Source organism: Mandrillus leucophaeus, unplaced genomic scaffold (genome assembly GCF_000951045.1).
Source record: "Mandrillus leucophaeus isolate KB7577 unplaced genomic scaffold, Mleu.le_1.0 Scaffold523, whole genome shotgun sequence".
NCBI lineage: Eukaryota > Metazoa > Chordata > Mammalia > Primates > Cercopithecidae > Mandrillus > Mandrillus leucophaeus.
In genome coordinates, this window is record NW_012105620.1 from 139,147 (window position 1) to 154,617 (window position 15,471).

At 38.0% G+C, this 15,471-nt stretch overlaps 1 protein-coding gene across 1 annotated transcript in view; it reads left to right on the plus strand.

Moving 5' to 3' along the window:
• IL6ST (interleukin 6 signal transducer) overlaps positions 1-15,471 on the plus strand; it is a 59,112-nt gene that overhangs the window by 7,723 nt on the left and 35,918 nt on the right. The window contains exons 2-3 of the mRNA XM_011996745.1: positions 5,273-5,360; positions 11,836-11,914. Coding sequence (XP_011852135.1) covers positions 11,851-11,914 — 64 coding nt within the window. The 5' untranslated portion in view covers positions 5,273-5,360; positions 11,836-11,850. The remainder of the gene's footprint in view (positions 1-5,272; positions 5,361-11,835; positions 11,915-15,471) is intronic.

The window sequence follows — 15,471 nt, forward strand, 5'->3', positions numbered from 1 at the left end:
TGGTGCAATCTCAGCTTACTGCAACCTCTGCCTCCCGGGTTCAAGCAATTCTGCCTCAGCCTCCCAAGTAGCTGGGACTATAGATGCCCACCACCATGACCAGCTCATTTTTGTATTTTTAGTAGAGACAGGGTTTCACCATATTGGCCAGGCTGGTCTGACCTTGTGATCCACCCGCCTCAGCCTCCCAAAGTGCTGGGATTACAGGCGTGAGCCACCATGCCTGGCCTTATGGGTTTCTTATAGTAGTACCTGTGGCAGCAACAGCAAAAGCTGCACTAATAATAACAGCTGTTAACCTTTTATTGAGTAGTTACAATGAGCCAAATGATTCTAAGTGCTTTATGTATATTGAGTTATTTAATCATAACATTCCAAGATGGGTAGGCGGTGGTGGTACCCCATTTTTACAGATAAAGGAAATAAAAGTGAAGGCTATTTAAAAACTTCCCTAAGATGTTAAAATATAGGGCCTGAAATTTGAACAGGCAATCTGGTACTACAGTTCCTGTATCTTCTTTGCTATCCTTCACCAAGGTAAGGATGGTCTCTTTCAGTCTTAGTTTTCTGACACTTTGTTGTTATTTTTAAGTTTTAAACGAACAGTTGTTGAATGTTGAGTGTTATCAGATGCTTTTCAAACATCTGTTGGAATGACCCTGTCATTTTCCTTTGATCCATTAATATAGTAATTAGCAGTATCTTTTCTCACTTGGAACTGTGCTTGTTATTTTAGGCTAAATACTTCTTAGCATTCACACTTTGGTTTTGTTTTCAAATCTATTTAGGCTTTTCTCTACCCACACTACAAAAAAATGTTAAAGGCAGTTTTTCAGGCCAAGGAAAGTGATACCAGATGAAAATATGGATCTATAAAAAGAAATTAAAAGCTCTAGAAATGGTAACCACATGAGTAAATATGTGACAGTCTCACTCTGTCACCCAGGCTGGAATGCAGTAGTGCAATCACAGCTCACTACAGCCTCGACCTCCAAGACTCAAGCAGTCCTCTCACTTCAGCCTCCTAAGTAGCTGGGACAATAGGCATGCACTACCACAACTGTCTAACTTTTTATTTTTGGAGAGGAGGGAGTCTTACTATATTGCCCAAGCTGGTCTTAAACTTCTGGGCTCAAGTGATCCTCCTGCCTTGGCCTCCCAGAGTGATGGGATTACAGGTGGGAGCCACCAATGTGAAGTTTTAATATATGCAAAAGTAAAATGTATGCTAAAATAACACAAAGGTCTGAGGGGAGAAATGGAAGTATACTATTGTATACTATGCATGAAGTGACATAATATTACTTGAAGATAGATTGTGAGAAGTTAAAGATGTACACTATAAACCTAAAGCAACCAATAAGAAAACAAAGAATTATAGCTTATAATGCTAACAAGGAAAAGAAAATAAAAAATAATGAACAAAAGTGCAGAAAAGTAAATAGGAACAAAGAACAATCAAGTAGAAAACAAATATGAAGCTGATAGCTTTAAACCTAATCATATCACAAATTATATTAAATGTAAATGGTCTAAACATCCAATTGAAAAGCAGAGATTATCAGATTGGCTACAATCACATGCAGCCTCCCCCCTACCTATGCCACTTAAATATGAAGAAACATACAGATTAAACAAAAAAGAATGGGAGAGGATATATCATGATAACACTAATCAAAATAAGACAGAATTGGCTATAGTAATATCAAAGTAGATTTGAGAGAATATTCCTAGTGGTAAAGAAGGGTATTTCCTAATGATAAAGGGGTCAATTTATCAAGAGGATCTACCAAATAACATAGTTTCAAAACACACAGGGTAAAAACTGCAAGGAGAAATAAATACACAGTTATACTCAGGGATTTCAATATCCCTTTTGAACAATGATAGTCAGAAAATCAGTAAGGATATCTAAGATTTGAACACTATCAACCAAATTCATGTGATGGCCATTTATGTAACACTCTACCAGCAACAGCAGTGCTTTTTAAGTGCACACAGCATATTGATTTCAAGATTTATAAGGCTACAGTCATCACGACAGTGTGGTGGTAGCATTTAAATAAGCAAATTGATTAGTGGAACAAATGGAGTAGGAGTCAACCTACCTTCTGTTTTCGTAAAGTACTGTTAGAACACAACCACCCCTGTTTGTTTATGTATTTTCTATGGTTGCTTTTGTGTCATAACAGTAGATTGGTAGCTCCAGTAGAGACCTTATGGCTCACAAACCTAGAATATTTACCCCCTCGCTCATACATGAAAAGCTTGCCCACCCTGGAATTGAGAGTACCCAAATAAACCCACACCTATGTGAACAGCTGATTTTTAACAAAGGCTCAAAGGCAATTCACTTGAGAAAGGATAGTTTTTTCAACAAATAGTTTTGAAATAATTATCCATATATATATAAAATAACTCAAATTTCAGCTTGACACCACACATAAATATTAACTTAAAATAATTGAGACCTAAATGACTATAAAACATAGGAAAAAACCTTTTTGACTTTATTTTTATTTTTTATATTTTATTTTTTTTGAGAAGGAGTCTCACTTTGTCACCCAGGCTAGAGTGTAGTCGTGCTATGTCTGCTCACTGCATCCTCCTCTGCCTCCCGGGTTCAAGCAACTCTCCTGCCTCAGCTTCCTGTGTAGCTGGGACTACAGATGTGCACCACCATGTCTGGCTAATTTTTTTAATATTTTAGTAGAGACAGGGTTTCACCATATGCCCACGCTGGTCTCGAACTTCTGAACTCAGATGATCTACCCACCTCGGCTTCCCAAAGCGCTGGGATTACAAGTGTGAGCTACCGCACCGGGCCCTTTGTGATTTTAGATTAAGCAAAGACTTCTTAGATACATCAAAAACACAAATTGATGAATTGAACTTTATTAAAATTAAACCTCCTGTTCTTCAAAAGACACTGTTAAAAGAATGAAAAGGCAAGCATACAAGAAAAGAATGCAAAAATCCATTTTCTAATAAAGGCCAGAGTATCTTCTTAGAACTTTCAAAACTTAATAAGAAAACAGGAGACCCAGTTGATCAATATGTTTGAACAGACACATCACCAAAGAAGATATAACCAAGCACACACCTGCCATAGGGCCTAGCCATTCCACTCTTCACTTACCTTTTATTTTGGGGACATAGACTATGTGTTAGTTTCCTAGGATCTGCTGTGATAGAGCATCCCTTTGTTACAGTATCCCTTATCTGAAATAGTAACAGAAGTATATTGAATTTTGGATTTTTTTTTCAGATTGTGTTATATTTGCATTATATACTTACAGTTGAGCATCCCAAATCCTAAAATCTGAAATCCAAAATGCCAGAGTGCAAAACGTTTTGGAATTAGAGCATTTCAGTTTTCAGATTTGGGATGTTCAACCTGTACCACAGATTGGGTGACTCAAAGTAACAAATTTATTCTCTCAAGGTTTTGGAGGCTAGGACTTAATGTAACACAGAAACTCTTTCATGTTTCTGTGAATCTTCCTTTGCCTCTCCTAGCTTCTGGTGGTAGCCATCAGTCCTTGACATTCCTTAGCTTACAGCTGCATAACTCCGATGTCTGCCTCTATATTCACATGGTATTCTTCCTGGCTCTGTCTCTTTAAAGACACCAGTCATATTGTACTAAAGGCCTATTATCCTCCAATATAACATCCAATTAAATCTGCCCATAGAGTAACATTTTGTGGTACTGGGGTTAAGACTTCAGCATATCTTTTTGGGGGAACAATTCAGCCCGTAACAAACAACAAGAAAATTAAGTTAATTGTATTGTATTTAGAACAGGGGTTGGCAAACTATAGCCCATAAGCCAAATCCAGCTGCGGCCATTTTTGTAAATAAAGTTGCATGGGAATATAGCTATGCCCACTTAATATTTACATATTGTGTATGGCTGCTTTTGCACTTTAATAATGGAGTTAACTAATTGCAAGAGAGAACTTAAAGCCCGCGAAGCCTGAAATATTTATTATCTGGCCCTTTATAGAAAATGTTTGCTAGCGTGTTTTAGAAGGTGTTAAGTGTTGTAGGAAAAAAACAAACAAACAAACAGGAAAGGGGTGTAGGCAACACAGGGTGGTTAGGGAAGATCTCTGTGAGGAGGTGAATTTGAGCAAAGGCTACAAGGAATTATTCCATGTATATTAATATTTACTTACGAAGATGTCCACTATATAGTGTTAAGTGAAAAACGTTATAAAACATTTCTCACTTAATATGATTTCATCTTTGTAAAATAGGAAAGTGTATATTTATATAATATAAAGTTATATAATACATGTACAGAAAATTTTGCAAGAATATCCACCAAAATGTTCATAGTAGTTATCTCTTGGTGGGATTATAGTGCACTTTCACATGGCATTTTTTCAATTTCTTTTCGTTAGACATTTAAAAAATATTTTTATAAATTTAATTCCTTATGTTATTAAGTTATATCAAAGGCTTAATGTGTATGAAACAATAATGGAAGATTCAACTCCTTGCCTAAGTTTCAAGTTACTTCAAAGAGGAGCACTAGTACTTAAGCTAGAATTCAAGTGAACAAATCTTAAAATGAATTTTTATCTCTGGTTACATAGAATAGTTGTTAGCAGGCTTAATTTAGTGCTAGTAGAAGAAAAAAGATGTGATTGTTAAAGAACTCCTTCTGTCATAAATGTTCCTTTCATGTTTCTGTGACATTACATAGACATCAGGGAAGTTTGCATTAGGTGTGGGTGAGCCAATAATGTTTGCAAGTATATATCAAATCATAGCAGTATGGCTGGGCGTGGTGGCTTATATCTGTAATCCCAACACTTTGGGAGGCCGAGATGGTCACATCCACTTGAGCTCAGCCTGGGCAACATGGCAAAACACTATCTCTACTAAAAATTAAAAAATTAGCTAAGCATGATGGTGCCACGTATAGTCCCAGCTACTTGGGAGGCTGAGGTGGGAGAATTACCTGAGCCCAGGAAGTTGAAGCTGCAGTCAGCTGTGATTGTGCTACTGCACTGGAGCCTGGATGATGGGAGTGAGACACTGTCTCAAAAAAAAAAAAAAAAAAAAAAGCACTAGGATATTTGAATACTCTTATACAAGTGTTTATGGGTTTATTTTATTCTGAAGCTCAGAACATATCTAAAGTGGGATACTTACTGCAAACCCGAAAGCCTAAGAGCAGACAGGGATTTTAAAAGTATACATATTATGTAATAAAATTATCAAAGCCAGCCTTCTGAACAAGACTCTCCTCTCTTTACAGTGAAACCCAATGGAAAAAGCATGACATTTAGAAGCAGAAGACTTAGCTTCAAATCCCTACTCCTTCACTTAGTGATTTTGTGATTTGGGTAAGTAATTGGTCTTGTCTGAATTTTTGATTTTTTGTTTTGTGAAGTTCCAATAAATAATCCCTGCCCTACTCACCTAATTCTTTAGGATATCAGGAGACTAAAGTAAAATAATTTATTTGAAAACATTTTGTGTAATATAAAATAGTATCTTAGTGTTAATTGTTATGAACTCATAATTGATACTAATGGAAGAGAACAGAATGTGGATAATTGGATAATTTAAAAACTAATAATTAGTTAATTTAGTGTAGGTATTACCAATTTTTGGCAATTCATTCACAGTAACACTACCGTGAAAGATATATAGAAATTTTCTTCATCTTGATCCCCACTCAACTTACTCATTCAACAAGCATTATTTGGCCTTTCTATTTGGCAATTTTAGTTCATATACTATTCTACAATTGTAATAGTAATGTTACCATAGTAATAAAGTTTATATTGACATACAATGTAATTTTCACCTGCAATGTAAATCTAAGTATATTCATGCTTTTTATTTCATCCTTAGGTTAAGTTAGAAAATGAAAAAAAAAATCACAATCCATAGGTGACAAAAATAATTTATAAGGTTTTATAAAAACCATTAAATATTTATCAATTGTAACTCTACTGCTTTTTCTCCCACTTAAGAAAATATATGGAAATGAAACGCGAATGAACAACTATAGGGATAATCTTGAATTTGTTCTATTTTAAGTAAATCATTTATAAACTTTGTTTCTCTAACATTAGAAGTAGCAATACTTGTTATACATCGTCTAGCTCCTTTCTGCACACTACCATGTTATATCACCATAGTTGAGGAATGATTACAGCATTTGGTTTTCAGAAATAATCTTTCCTGTATTTATGGTTACTAGTTAGGTTTTGGCTTCATAGAAGCTTCTTAAGTAACCTGCAGATTTCAAGGAAGGATAGTGTATACAATGTATGGTTATAATATATGCCTAGAAAACTCTGCAAGAGGTGAGGCAATAGTGCTATTAATAGAATTTTAAATTAAGTATTGGTGTCAACAGAAGGAAAGGAGGGAAAAAGTAAGCAAAGTACTGTCAATTCTGTCTTTTTTTTTTTTTTTTTTTTTTGAGATGAAGTCTCACTCTGTCGCCCAGGCTGGAGTGCAGTGGCGTGATCTTGGCTTACTGCAACCTCCACCTCCTAGGTTCAAGTGATTCTCCTGCCTCAGCCTCCTGAGTAGCTAGGACTACAGACACACGCCACCGTGCCCGGCTAATTTTTGTATTTTTATTACAGACGGGGTTTCACCATATTGGTTAGGCTGGTCCTGAACTCCTGACCTTGTGATACGCCTGCCTCGGCCTCCCAAAGTGCTGGGATTACAGGCATGAGCCACCGCACCCGGCCGTAATTCTGTCAATTTTTAAACAAGCCCCAAGTGAAGTTAACTGTATTGCATAAAATATTTTATATAGTGTTACTGTGTCTTCATCTCTTAGGTTTGGACTATGAAATCAAGTCCCATAATAGATGTTTCTTCATCACCTCTCCATGACAATCTTTTAAAAATTAGGAAAGATTACTTTCTAAATGTGAAATGTGAAATCTACCTTTGCCTAGTTCCCTTTACTTGTGTTCCATGGTACTACTCAAACAAATCTAATTGCTTTGAAGTAATCATAAATTCTTCATGGACCTCTTGTTCTGGAGCAGCTTTGTTGCAAGAATATAGTACATTTGGTTTAGCACAGTGGCTCGCACCTGTAATCCCAACACTTCAGGTGGCCAAAGGAGGAGGATCGCTTTAGGCCAGGAGTTTGGGACCTGCCTGGGCAACATAGTAAGACCCCCGTCTTTACAGAAAATTTTTTAAAAAATTAGCTGGGCATGCTGGCAAGCTGTTACATGATTAGGGAGTGCATAAAATCAAGTTAGTATGTACATTTAATAAAACAATATTGTGTTCCAAGTGTAGAACTAGGAAGCCATTTCTCAAGAAGAGTTAATAGTTTTATTTAGAAGAAAAAAATTACACATTAAGTATTTTGTCTTTAGTAATTTTAGCTTTTCTTTTAGGTTCAGAGAGTACATGTGCAGCTTACATGAGTATATTGTGTGATGCTGAGGTTTGGAGTACGATTGAACTGTCACCCAGTTAGTGAGCATAGTACCCAATAGTTTCAACATTAAGTATTTATTTATTTTATTTATTTTTTGAGACAGAGTTTCACTCTGTTGCCCAGGCTGGAGTGCAGTGGCGCCATCTCTGTTCACTGCAACCTCCGCTTCCTGGGTTCAAGTGATTCTCCTGCCTCAGCCTTCCAAGTAGCTAGGATTATAGGCGCCCGTCCAGCTAATTTTTGTATTTTCAGTAGAGACGGGGTTCACCATGTAGGCCAGGCTGGTCTAGAACTCCTGACCTCAGATGATCCACCCATCTCAGCCTCCCCAAAGGCTGGGATTACAGGCGCGAGCCACTGCACCTAGCCAACATTAAGTATTTTTTAATTTAAATTTATTTTTTGCATAAGTACTAAAGATTCACATGGTCAACATTCGAAGGCTGCAGAGTATATGGTGGAAAGTCTCCCTCCCACCCTGATCTCTCAAATACCCTGTCACAGCCAGTATTTGAACTTTTATCCTCCTAGAGATAGTGTATGCATATATAAAGAAACGAATGTGTGTTTTGTTTTCTTGTGTGTTATTTTGCCCGCAAATAACAGCATATGCATTGTTCTGTACCTTAACAATGTAACAGTGTATTTTAGATAACTTTATGTTTCTGTACATATAGAGCATCCTCTTTTTTTTTTTTTTTTAATGACTACAAGTATTTACATTTACTTGGTTTTGGTGTACCATAATGTAGTGTCCCATCATAATTAGGTTTTTTCAGTCTTTTACTATTAAAAACAATGCAGTGAATAACTTTGTACCTGTGTTATTTTATTCATATAGGATAAAGTAGATTCATTAGATTCAAATGTGTGTGTTTTAATTTTGATTGATACTGCCAAACTGGCTCTCTGCCTTGTTTGGGTAGAGCTTTTTTCTTTGTTTTTAAGTGAAGTCTAATTTACAAACAACAAAACTGACAGTTTTTAAAGTGCACAATGTATTGGGAAGCCTATGCCAATTTACACTATAACCTGTAGTGTGTAACAATACTTTTATTGCTTAGTTTCATAACACCCTGTTGATACCTTTTGGGTTTTTATATTTTACCAACAATAATATGTAAGAATGGTATCAGGATGATTTTTGATTTGTTTACCTTTTTTTACATACTGTAAAATAGAACTCATAAGTGTACAGCTCAGTGAGTTTATCACTGTCCAGATCAAGATAAAGAACATGGTCGGCACCCAGAATGTCCCCTTTTATAAAAATACACTTCCTCACAAAAAACAACGGCTCTGACCTCTCACCAAACATGGTAGACTTTTGCCTCTTTTTGAACTTCTATAAAATAAATCATGCAGAGCATACTTTCTTACCTTTTTTCTCTTTTTAAATTTTTTTGTAGAGTCAGGGTCTCACTATTTTGTTCAGACTGGCCTCAAACTCCTTGCCTCAAGCAGTCCTTCCACCCAGCCTCCCAAAGTTCTGATAGTATAGGTGTGGGCCACTGCGTCCAGCCCGTCTGATTTCTTTCATTCTGTATTATATGTGCGATTCATCCATGATGCATGTATCTGTTACTCTTTTTCATTGCTGTGATTCAGTTACTTGAATATACCGTAATTCGTCCTAGTGTTTAAATAGATATTTGGTTGATTTTATTTTTCATCTATTTTGAATAAAACTTCTGTAAACATTCTTGTACATGTCTTTGGAGGTATTAAGCACTCATTTCTTTTGGCTCTACCGTATCTGGGCAGATTTTGTTTGTTTTTAAGGTCTAATTTATAAACAATAAAATTCACCATTTTTTAGTTACAACTTGATAGGAAACCCATGAGTCTAACATTTCTGCATTTCTTATCAGCAAAAACCCTGATGGCTGCCTTTTTTCTGAACTTTGTTTTGAGACGGAGTCTTGCTCTGTTGCCTAGGCTGGAGTTCAGTGGCGTGACCTCAGCTCACTGTAACCTCCGCCTCCCGGATTCAAGCAGTTCTCTGCCTCAGCCTCCTAAGGACCTGGGATTACAGGCGGCCGCCACCACGCCTGGCTAATTTTTGTATTTTTAGTAGAGACGGGGTTTCACCATGTTGGTCAGGCTGGTCTTGAACTCCTGACCTCGTGATCCACCTGCCTCAGCCTCCTAAAGCGCTGAGATTATAGGCGTGAGCCACCGTGCCCGGCCAACTTAACCTTTTAAAGAATGTTGGAAGGTAGACTCTCAGAGCCATGAAGCAAAGGACAAGTTTACTTACAGTCTTCAAAGATAGAGATAATGTCTCCCTCTAGAGTAAATGGCAGATATGCTTCCTGCACATTTTTCAAGTCTGGGGTTACTTAAGGTCTGTCTGTCTTTCCTGTGAAATAGCCTGTTCAGGTGTCATCTGACTTCACAACGCCCTGTGGCAGTTGGGACTCAAGCAGCTGGCACAAGAAAATGCTGATACTCTGACTACTGTTATGAGTAATACAGTCCTTTGTCTCTGACTCAAAAATGTCATGCCTTTTGCCAGTATCCATGACACTGTGGTAGGCTGATTTGTTAGCTTGAAAGAAAGGTAAAATCTCAGTGCCTTTGAAATAGTTGACACAGGATTCAGTGAATTTTGACAAATGTAGTCTTTTTTTTTTTAAATAGAGTCTCTCTTTGTTGCCCAGGCTGGAGTGCAGTGGTGCGATCTCAGCTCACTGCAGCCTCTGCCTCCCAGGTTCAAGCAATTCTTCTGCCTCAAGCCTCATGAGTAGCTGGGACTACAGGCATACACTACCACACCTGGCTCATTTGTGTGTGTGTGTGTGTGTGTGTGTGTGTGTGTGTGAGAGAGAGAGAGAGAGAGAGACAGGAGTCTTGCTCTGTTGCCCACACTGGAGTCCAGTGGCGTGATCTAGGTTTACTGAAACCTCTGCTTCACGGGTTCAAACGATTCTCCTGCCTCAGCCTCCTGAGTAGCTGGCATCACAGACAACTGCCACCATGCCCAGCTAATTTTTGTATTTTTAATAGAGACGGGGTTTCACCATGTTGGCCAGGCTGGTCTTGAACTGCTGACCTCAAGTGATCTGCCCACCTCTGCCTCCCGAAGTGCTGGGATTACAGGCGTGAGCCCCTGCTCCGTGCCAAATGTATAGAGTCTTATAATTACCACCACAATCAAGTCATAGACTATTTTTATCACTCCAGATTTCCTTTATGCCCTTTTACATGTGCCGCCTCTACCTCAGCCCTAGGCAACCCTGGATCTGCTTTCTGTCACCTTAGTTTTGCCGTATCAAGAATTTCCGAGGCACAGTGGCACAATGACTCATGCCTGTAATCCTAGCACTTTGGGAGGCCGAGGCAGGAGGGTCACTCGAGCCCAGGAGTTTGAGACAGCCTGGGCAACATAGTGAGACCCCCATCTCTTAAAAAAAAAAAGAATTTCCTGTAAATAGAGTTATACAATATATAGCCTGTTGTGTCTGGCTTCGTTTATTCAGTGTAATGCTTTTGAGATTCATTTATACTACTGCGTCTATCACTAGTTCATACTCTTTTTTTTTTTATTTGTTTGCTGATTAGTATTCTATGCCTCTACCACTGTTTGGATGTGTGTTTATACATTCAGCATTTGGTGGGCATTTGGATTGTTTCCAGTTTGCGACTTAAGAATAAAGCTGCCGTGAACATTTGAGTATAAGTCTTGGTGTGGGCATATGTTTTTATTTTGGGGAGTACACTCTTTGGAGTGGAAATACCAAGTCTTATGGTGTGCTTTTAACTAGGTAACAAACTACCAAATTGTTTACCAGAGTGTCTGTATCATTTTGCATTCCTATCTGAATAGTTACAATTTTTAATCTCTCATTTTGAGTGAGGTTGAAAGTATCTTTTCGTATGCTTGATTTACTTGTATTTCCTTTTCTATAAACTATTCAAATCTTTTTGCCTGTTGTTCTATTAGGTGATAGAATTTTTTAGTGATTTGTAGGCATTCTTTATATATCAGGGAAAATTTTTGACCGTGCTATGAATTACAGACTTCTTTTTCCATTTGTCAGGTATCTTTTAAGGAGACATATTATGGTGAGTTTTGCCATGTAGAAATTTGTCACTCTGAAGTTCTTAACCTCACAGTTATTTACTAATACAGGACTTCACATAAGAAACAAGATATCTCTTTTAATTAACCTTAAAGTATAGATTATGTTTTCTAGCAGTATTTTCCGTAGCCATAACTTCAGTGGGAATAAAGAAAAATAATGTGAAGACTTAAGTTTTCTACATTCGCGTAAGAATGTTACCACCTTTTAGAAACATAGCTACAGCATGGAAACGAGATTGTATCTTAAATTATGTGTATATAAGAGAAAAAACATTAAAAGTAATATTACATGTGTCTGTTGCAGAAATATCCGCACAAGATGTTGACGTTGCAGACTTGGGTAGTGCAAACCTTGTTTATTTTTCTCACCACTGAATCAATAGGTAAGGTTCATGAAATACCCTATCTTCTAACTTCACAAATTAGGTATATATATTTTTATATTATTATATAATTAAGCTTATGTTTAATTATTAATTATGTTCATATATTCTAGGATAATCGAGAGAATAATATCTTAAATTGATTTTAATAAAAATATTCTCAATAATGTTTTTGTATAATTTGAGTTGTTAACAGTCATTCAGTAATCTTAAATGCTGTATATATGAATACTAATAACTTTAAAATGGGGAAGGAAAAAAGTGTGTAGGTTGTTCTGTTTTTCAGTATATAGGAGAAAATTTGTTAAATCTTGTTAAATTTTACATCATTCATACTACATGCTCTTTAAGTATTGACAGGCTGCTTTCTTGCATCTCTTAAGTCCTCGTCCCCAAACTACAGTTACCCAGATATCCAGTCATTCTATAGGATCTGGCTTTTAACCCTGTGCATGCTGATTACCCTACTGATTCTTCACTTAGTTGCCTGTATTACATTTAAAATAGAATACTGGCTGGGCATGGTGGCTTACACCTGTAATCCCAGAACTTTGGGAGGCATAGGCAGGAAAATAACTTGAGTCCAGGAATTCAAGACCGGCTTGGGCAACAAAGCAAGGCCCCATCTCTTTTTTTTTTTTTTTAATTAGCCAAGTGTTAGTCCATTTTCAAACTGCTATAAAGAAAGACCTGAGACTGGGTAATTTATAAAGAAAAGGTTTAATTGACTCACAGTTCTGCAGGCTGTACAGGAAGCATGGTGGCATCTGCTTCTGGGAGGCTTTGGGAAGTAGCCAATCATGGCAGAAGGCAAAGGGGTAGTGAGGCATCTCACATGGCGAGAGCAGGAGGAAGAGAGAGAGAAAGGGAAGGTGCTACACACTTTTAAATGACCAGAGCTCACAAGAACTCATTCCTCATCCACAATCTCGAGGCAGTATCAAGTGAGAAATCCACCCCTATGATTTAATCACCTCTCCACCAGGCCCCACCTCCAACACTGGGAATTATGATATGACATGAGATTTGGGTGGGGGCACAGATTCAAACCATGTCACGCCTCTAGTCCCAACTACTCTGGAGGCTGAGCCAGGAGAATCATGAGCCCTGGACCTCGAGGTCACAGTGAGCCATGGTCATGCCATTGCACTCTATCCTGGGTAACAGAGCAAGACCCTGTCTCGTGAAAAATACTTACCTGTACGTGTGTGTGTGTGTGTGTGTGTGTGTGTGTATAAATAATACTATTCCAGCTCTCCCCCTTACTAGCTATAGGACCTTGGTCAGTCATTTTCTGTGCCTCAATTTCCTGATCTATGAAATAGTGATAATAATGGTCACTACCTCCTAGGATTATTAGTGAGGGTTCAAGAAGTTAATATAGAGGCCAGGTATGATGGCTCATGCCAGTAATCCAAGCACTTTGGGAGGCCGAGTTGGGTGGATCATTTGAGGTTAGGAGTTCAAGACTAGCCTTGCCAACACGGTGAAACCCCGTATCTACTAAAAATACAAAAATTAGCCAGGTGGTAGTGGCACACGCCTGTAATCCCAGATACTCAGGAGGCTGAAGCAGGAGAATCTCTTGAGCCTGGGAGGTGGAGGTTGCCGTGAGCCAAGATCGCACCACTGCACTCCAGTCTGGGTGACAGTGAAACCCTGTCTCAAAAAAAAAAAAAAAAAAAAAAAATTCTGGGCTTGGTAGCACATGCCTGAAAGTCTCAGCTACTTGGGAGGCTGAGGTGGGAGAGTCACTTGAACCCAGGAGGCAGAGGTTGCAGTGTGTGGAGATTGTGCCACTGCACTCCAGTCTGGGTGGCATAGTGAGACCCTGTCTCAAAAAACAACTAAAAATAAGTTAATATAGAGGAAACGTGGACAGTGCTTGGCCTACAATAAGCATTATAAAAATGATAGTTACTGCATATTTATTATAAAGGTTATTGTTGTCTTTGAATAAAAGGTTCTTTATGAAAAAAATAAATGTAATATACCAAAACCAGTCTGACTACAGTGGCTTTCATACTTACTTTGATGTGAACATCATTTTTGTAAAGTTATGTAACTATGTGGTAGCTGAGATATACCCTTGTTTCATGTTAAGCTAGTGATCAGTGAAAATTCTCAGGTGGTTTTTACATGAGTTACTCTTAAACTAGTTCTCCCTCACCCTATGTATGTTTCTTATTACCTAAATAGGGTATATTTCCTCGGTTGCTAATTTCATTTTATCAGTTTTAGCCTGTTGTTCTACTCTTTCAACATAGTTTTGAATCCCAACATTTTCATCTGAAGTATCAGCAGCTGTTTGTAGTCCTGTCCTCTGCTAATTTGATAAGCACGTGTGTCTATCTTTTCCCAAGTTGTGGATTAAAATGTTGAAAATAACAGGACTGCATTAGTTACCTGTTGGTCCCTCACAAATACTCCAAATCTTCAAGGCTTAAAATGATAATAATATCTCTCATGGTTTGTGTAGGACAGGACTATAGATAGGCAGGCACAATCAGACTTATTCGTCTTTGTTGTACAATGTCTGGGGCCTCAGCTGCAATATTCAAACTGGGAGCTGGAGTCATCTGCAGACTCCTTCGCTTATATATCTGTTGTTGATGGTATCTGCAGGCTGAGGGCTTTGCTGGGGCCATTGTCCAAAACACCATACGTGGCCTCTTTTTATGGCCTTGGCTTTCTTACAATGTGTGACTGGGTTCTAAAGGCAGATATCCCAGGAGAGAGAAAGAAAGCTAATTGGAGTCTGTATTCTTTTAATGATCTAGCCTCTGAAGTCTCATAGCGCACTCCATTGGCTGGAGTGAACACAAGGCACCCATACAGATCTGATGTGGTTGGGGAAATGCAGTCCCCACCTCTTTCATGAAAAGAGTATGCGTGACATTGTAAGAAGAATATGTGGGATGGGATAAATAGGTAGGTGTGGCCATTCTTAAAATACAGTCTTCTCCAAGAATTGAGGGCATGCACTTCAGCATATTCTACTTAAGACTACCCTCTGATTGACTTTTTTCTTAGTCAATATTTTTATATATGAGTAATCAAATATAAATATGAGTATGAACCTATAAAAGTAGCAAAATAGTAATATCTTAATGTTCATTGTAATATAAGTTACAGTATATTCTTTTTCCTTTTTTTCTTTTTTCTTTTTTTTTTTTTTGAGATGGAATCTTGTTTTGTCGCCCAGGCTGTAGTGCAGTGGCGCAATCTCAGCTCACTACAGCCTCCGCCCCCCCAGGTTCAAGCAATTCTCCTGCCTCAGCCCCCTGAGTAGCTAGGATTACAGGTGTGGGTCACCACACCCGGGTAACCTTTGTATTTTTAGTAGAGACGGAGTTTCACCATGTTGATCAGGCTGGTCTAGAACTCCTTACCTCAGGTGATCCGTCCACCTCGGCCTCCCAAAGTGCTGGGATTAGAGATGTGAGCCACTGCGTCCGACTCAGTTATAGTGTATTCTAATTCACATTTCTTCATCTTGCCCTATAAACATTCAAAATAACTTTGTCAGATACCTTTCTTAATTAAAATACTTTCTT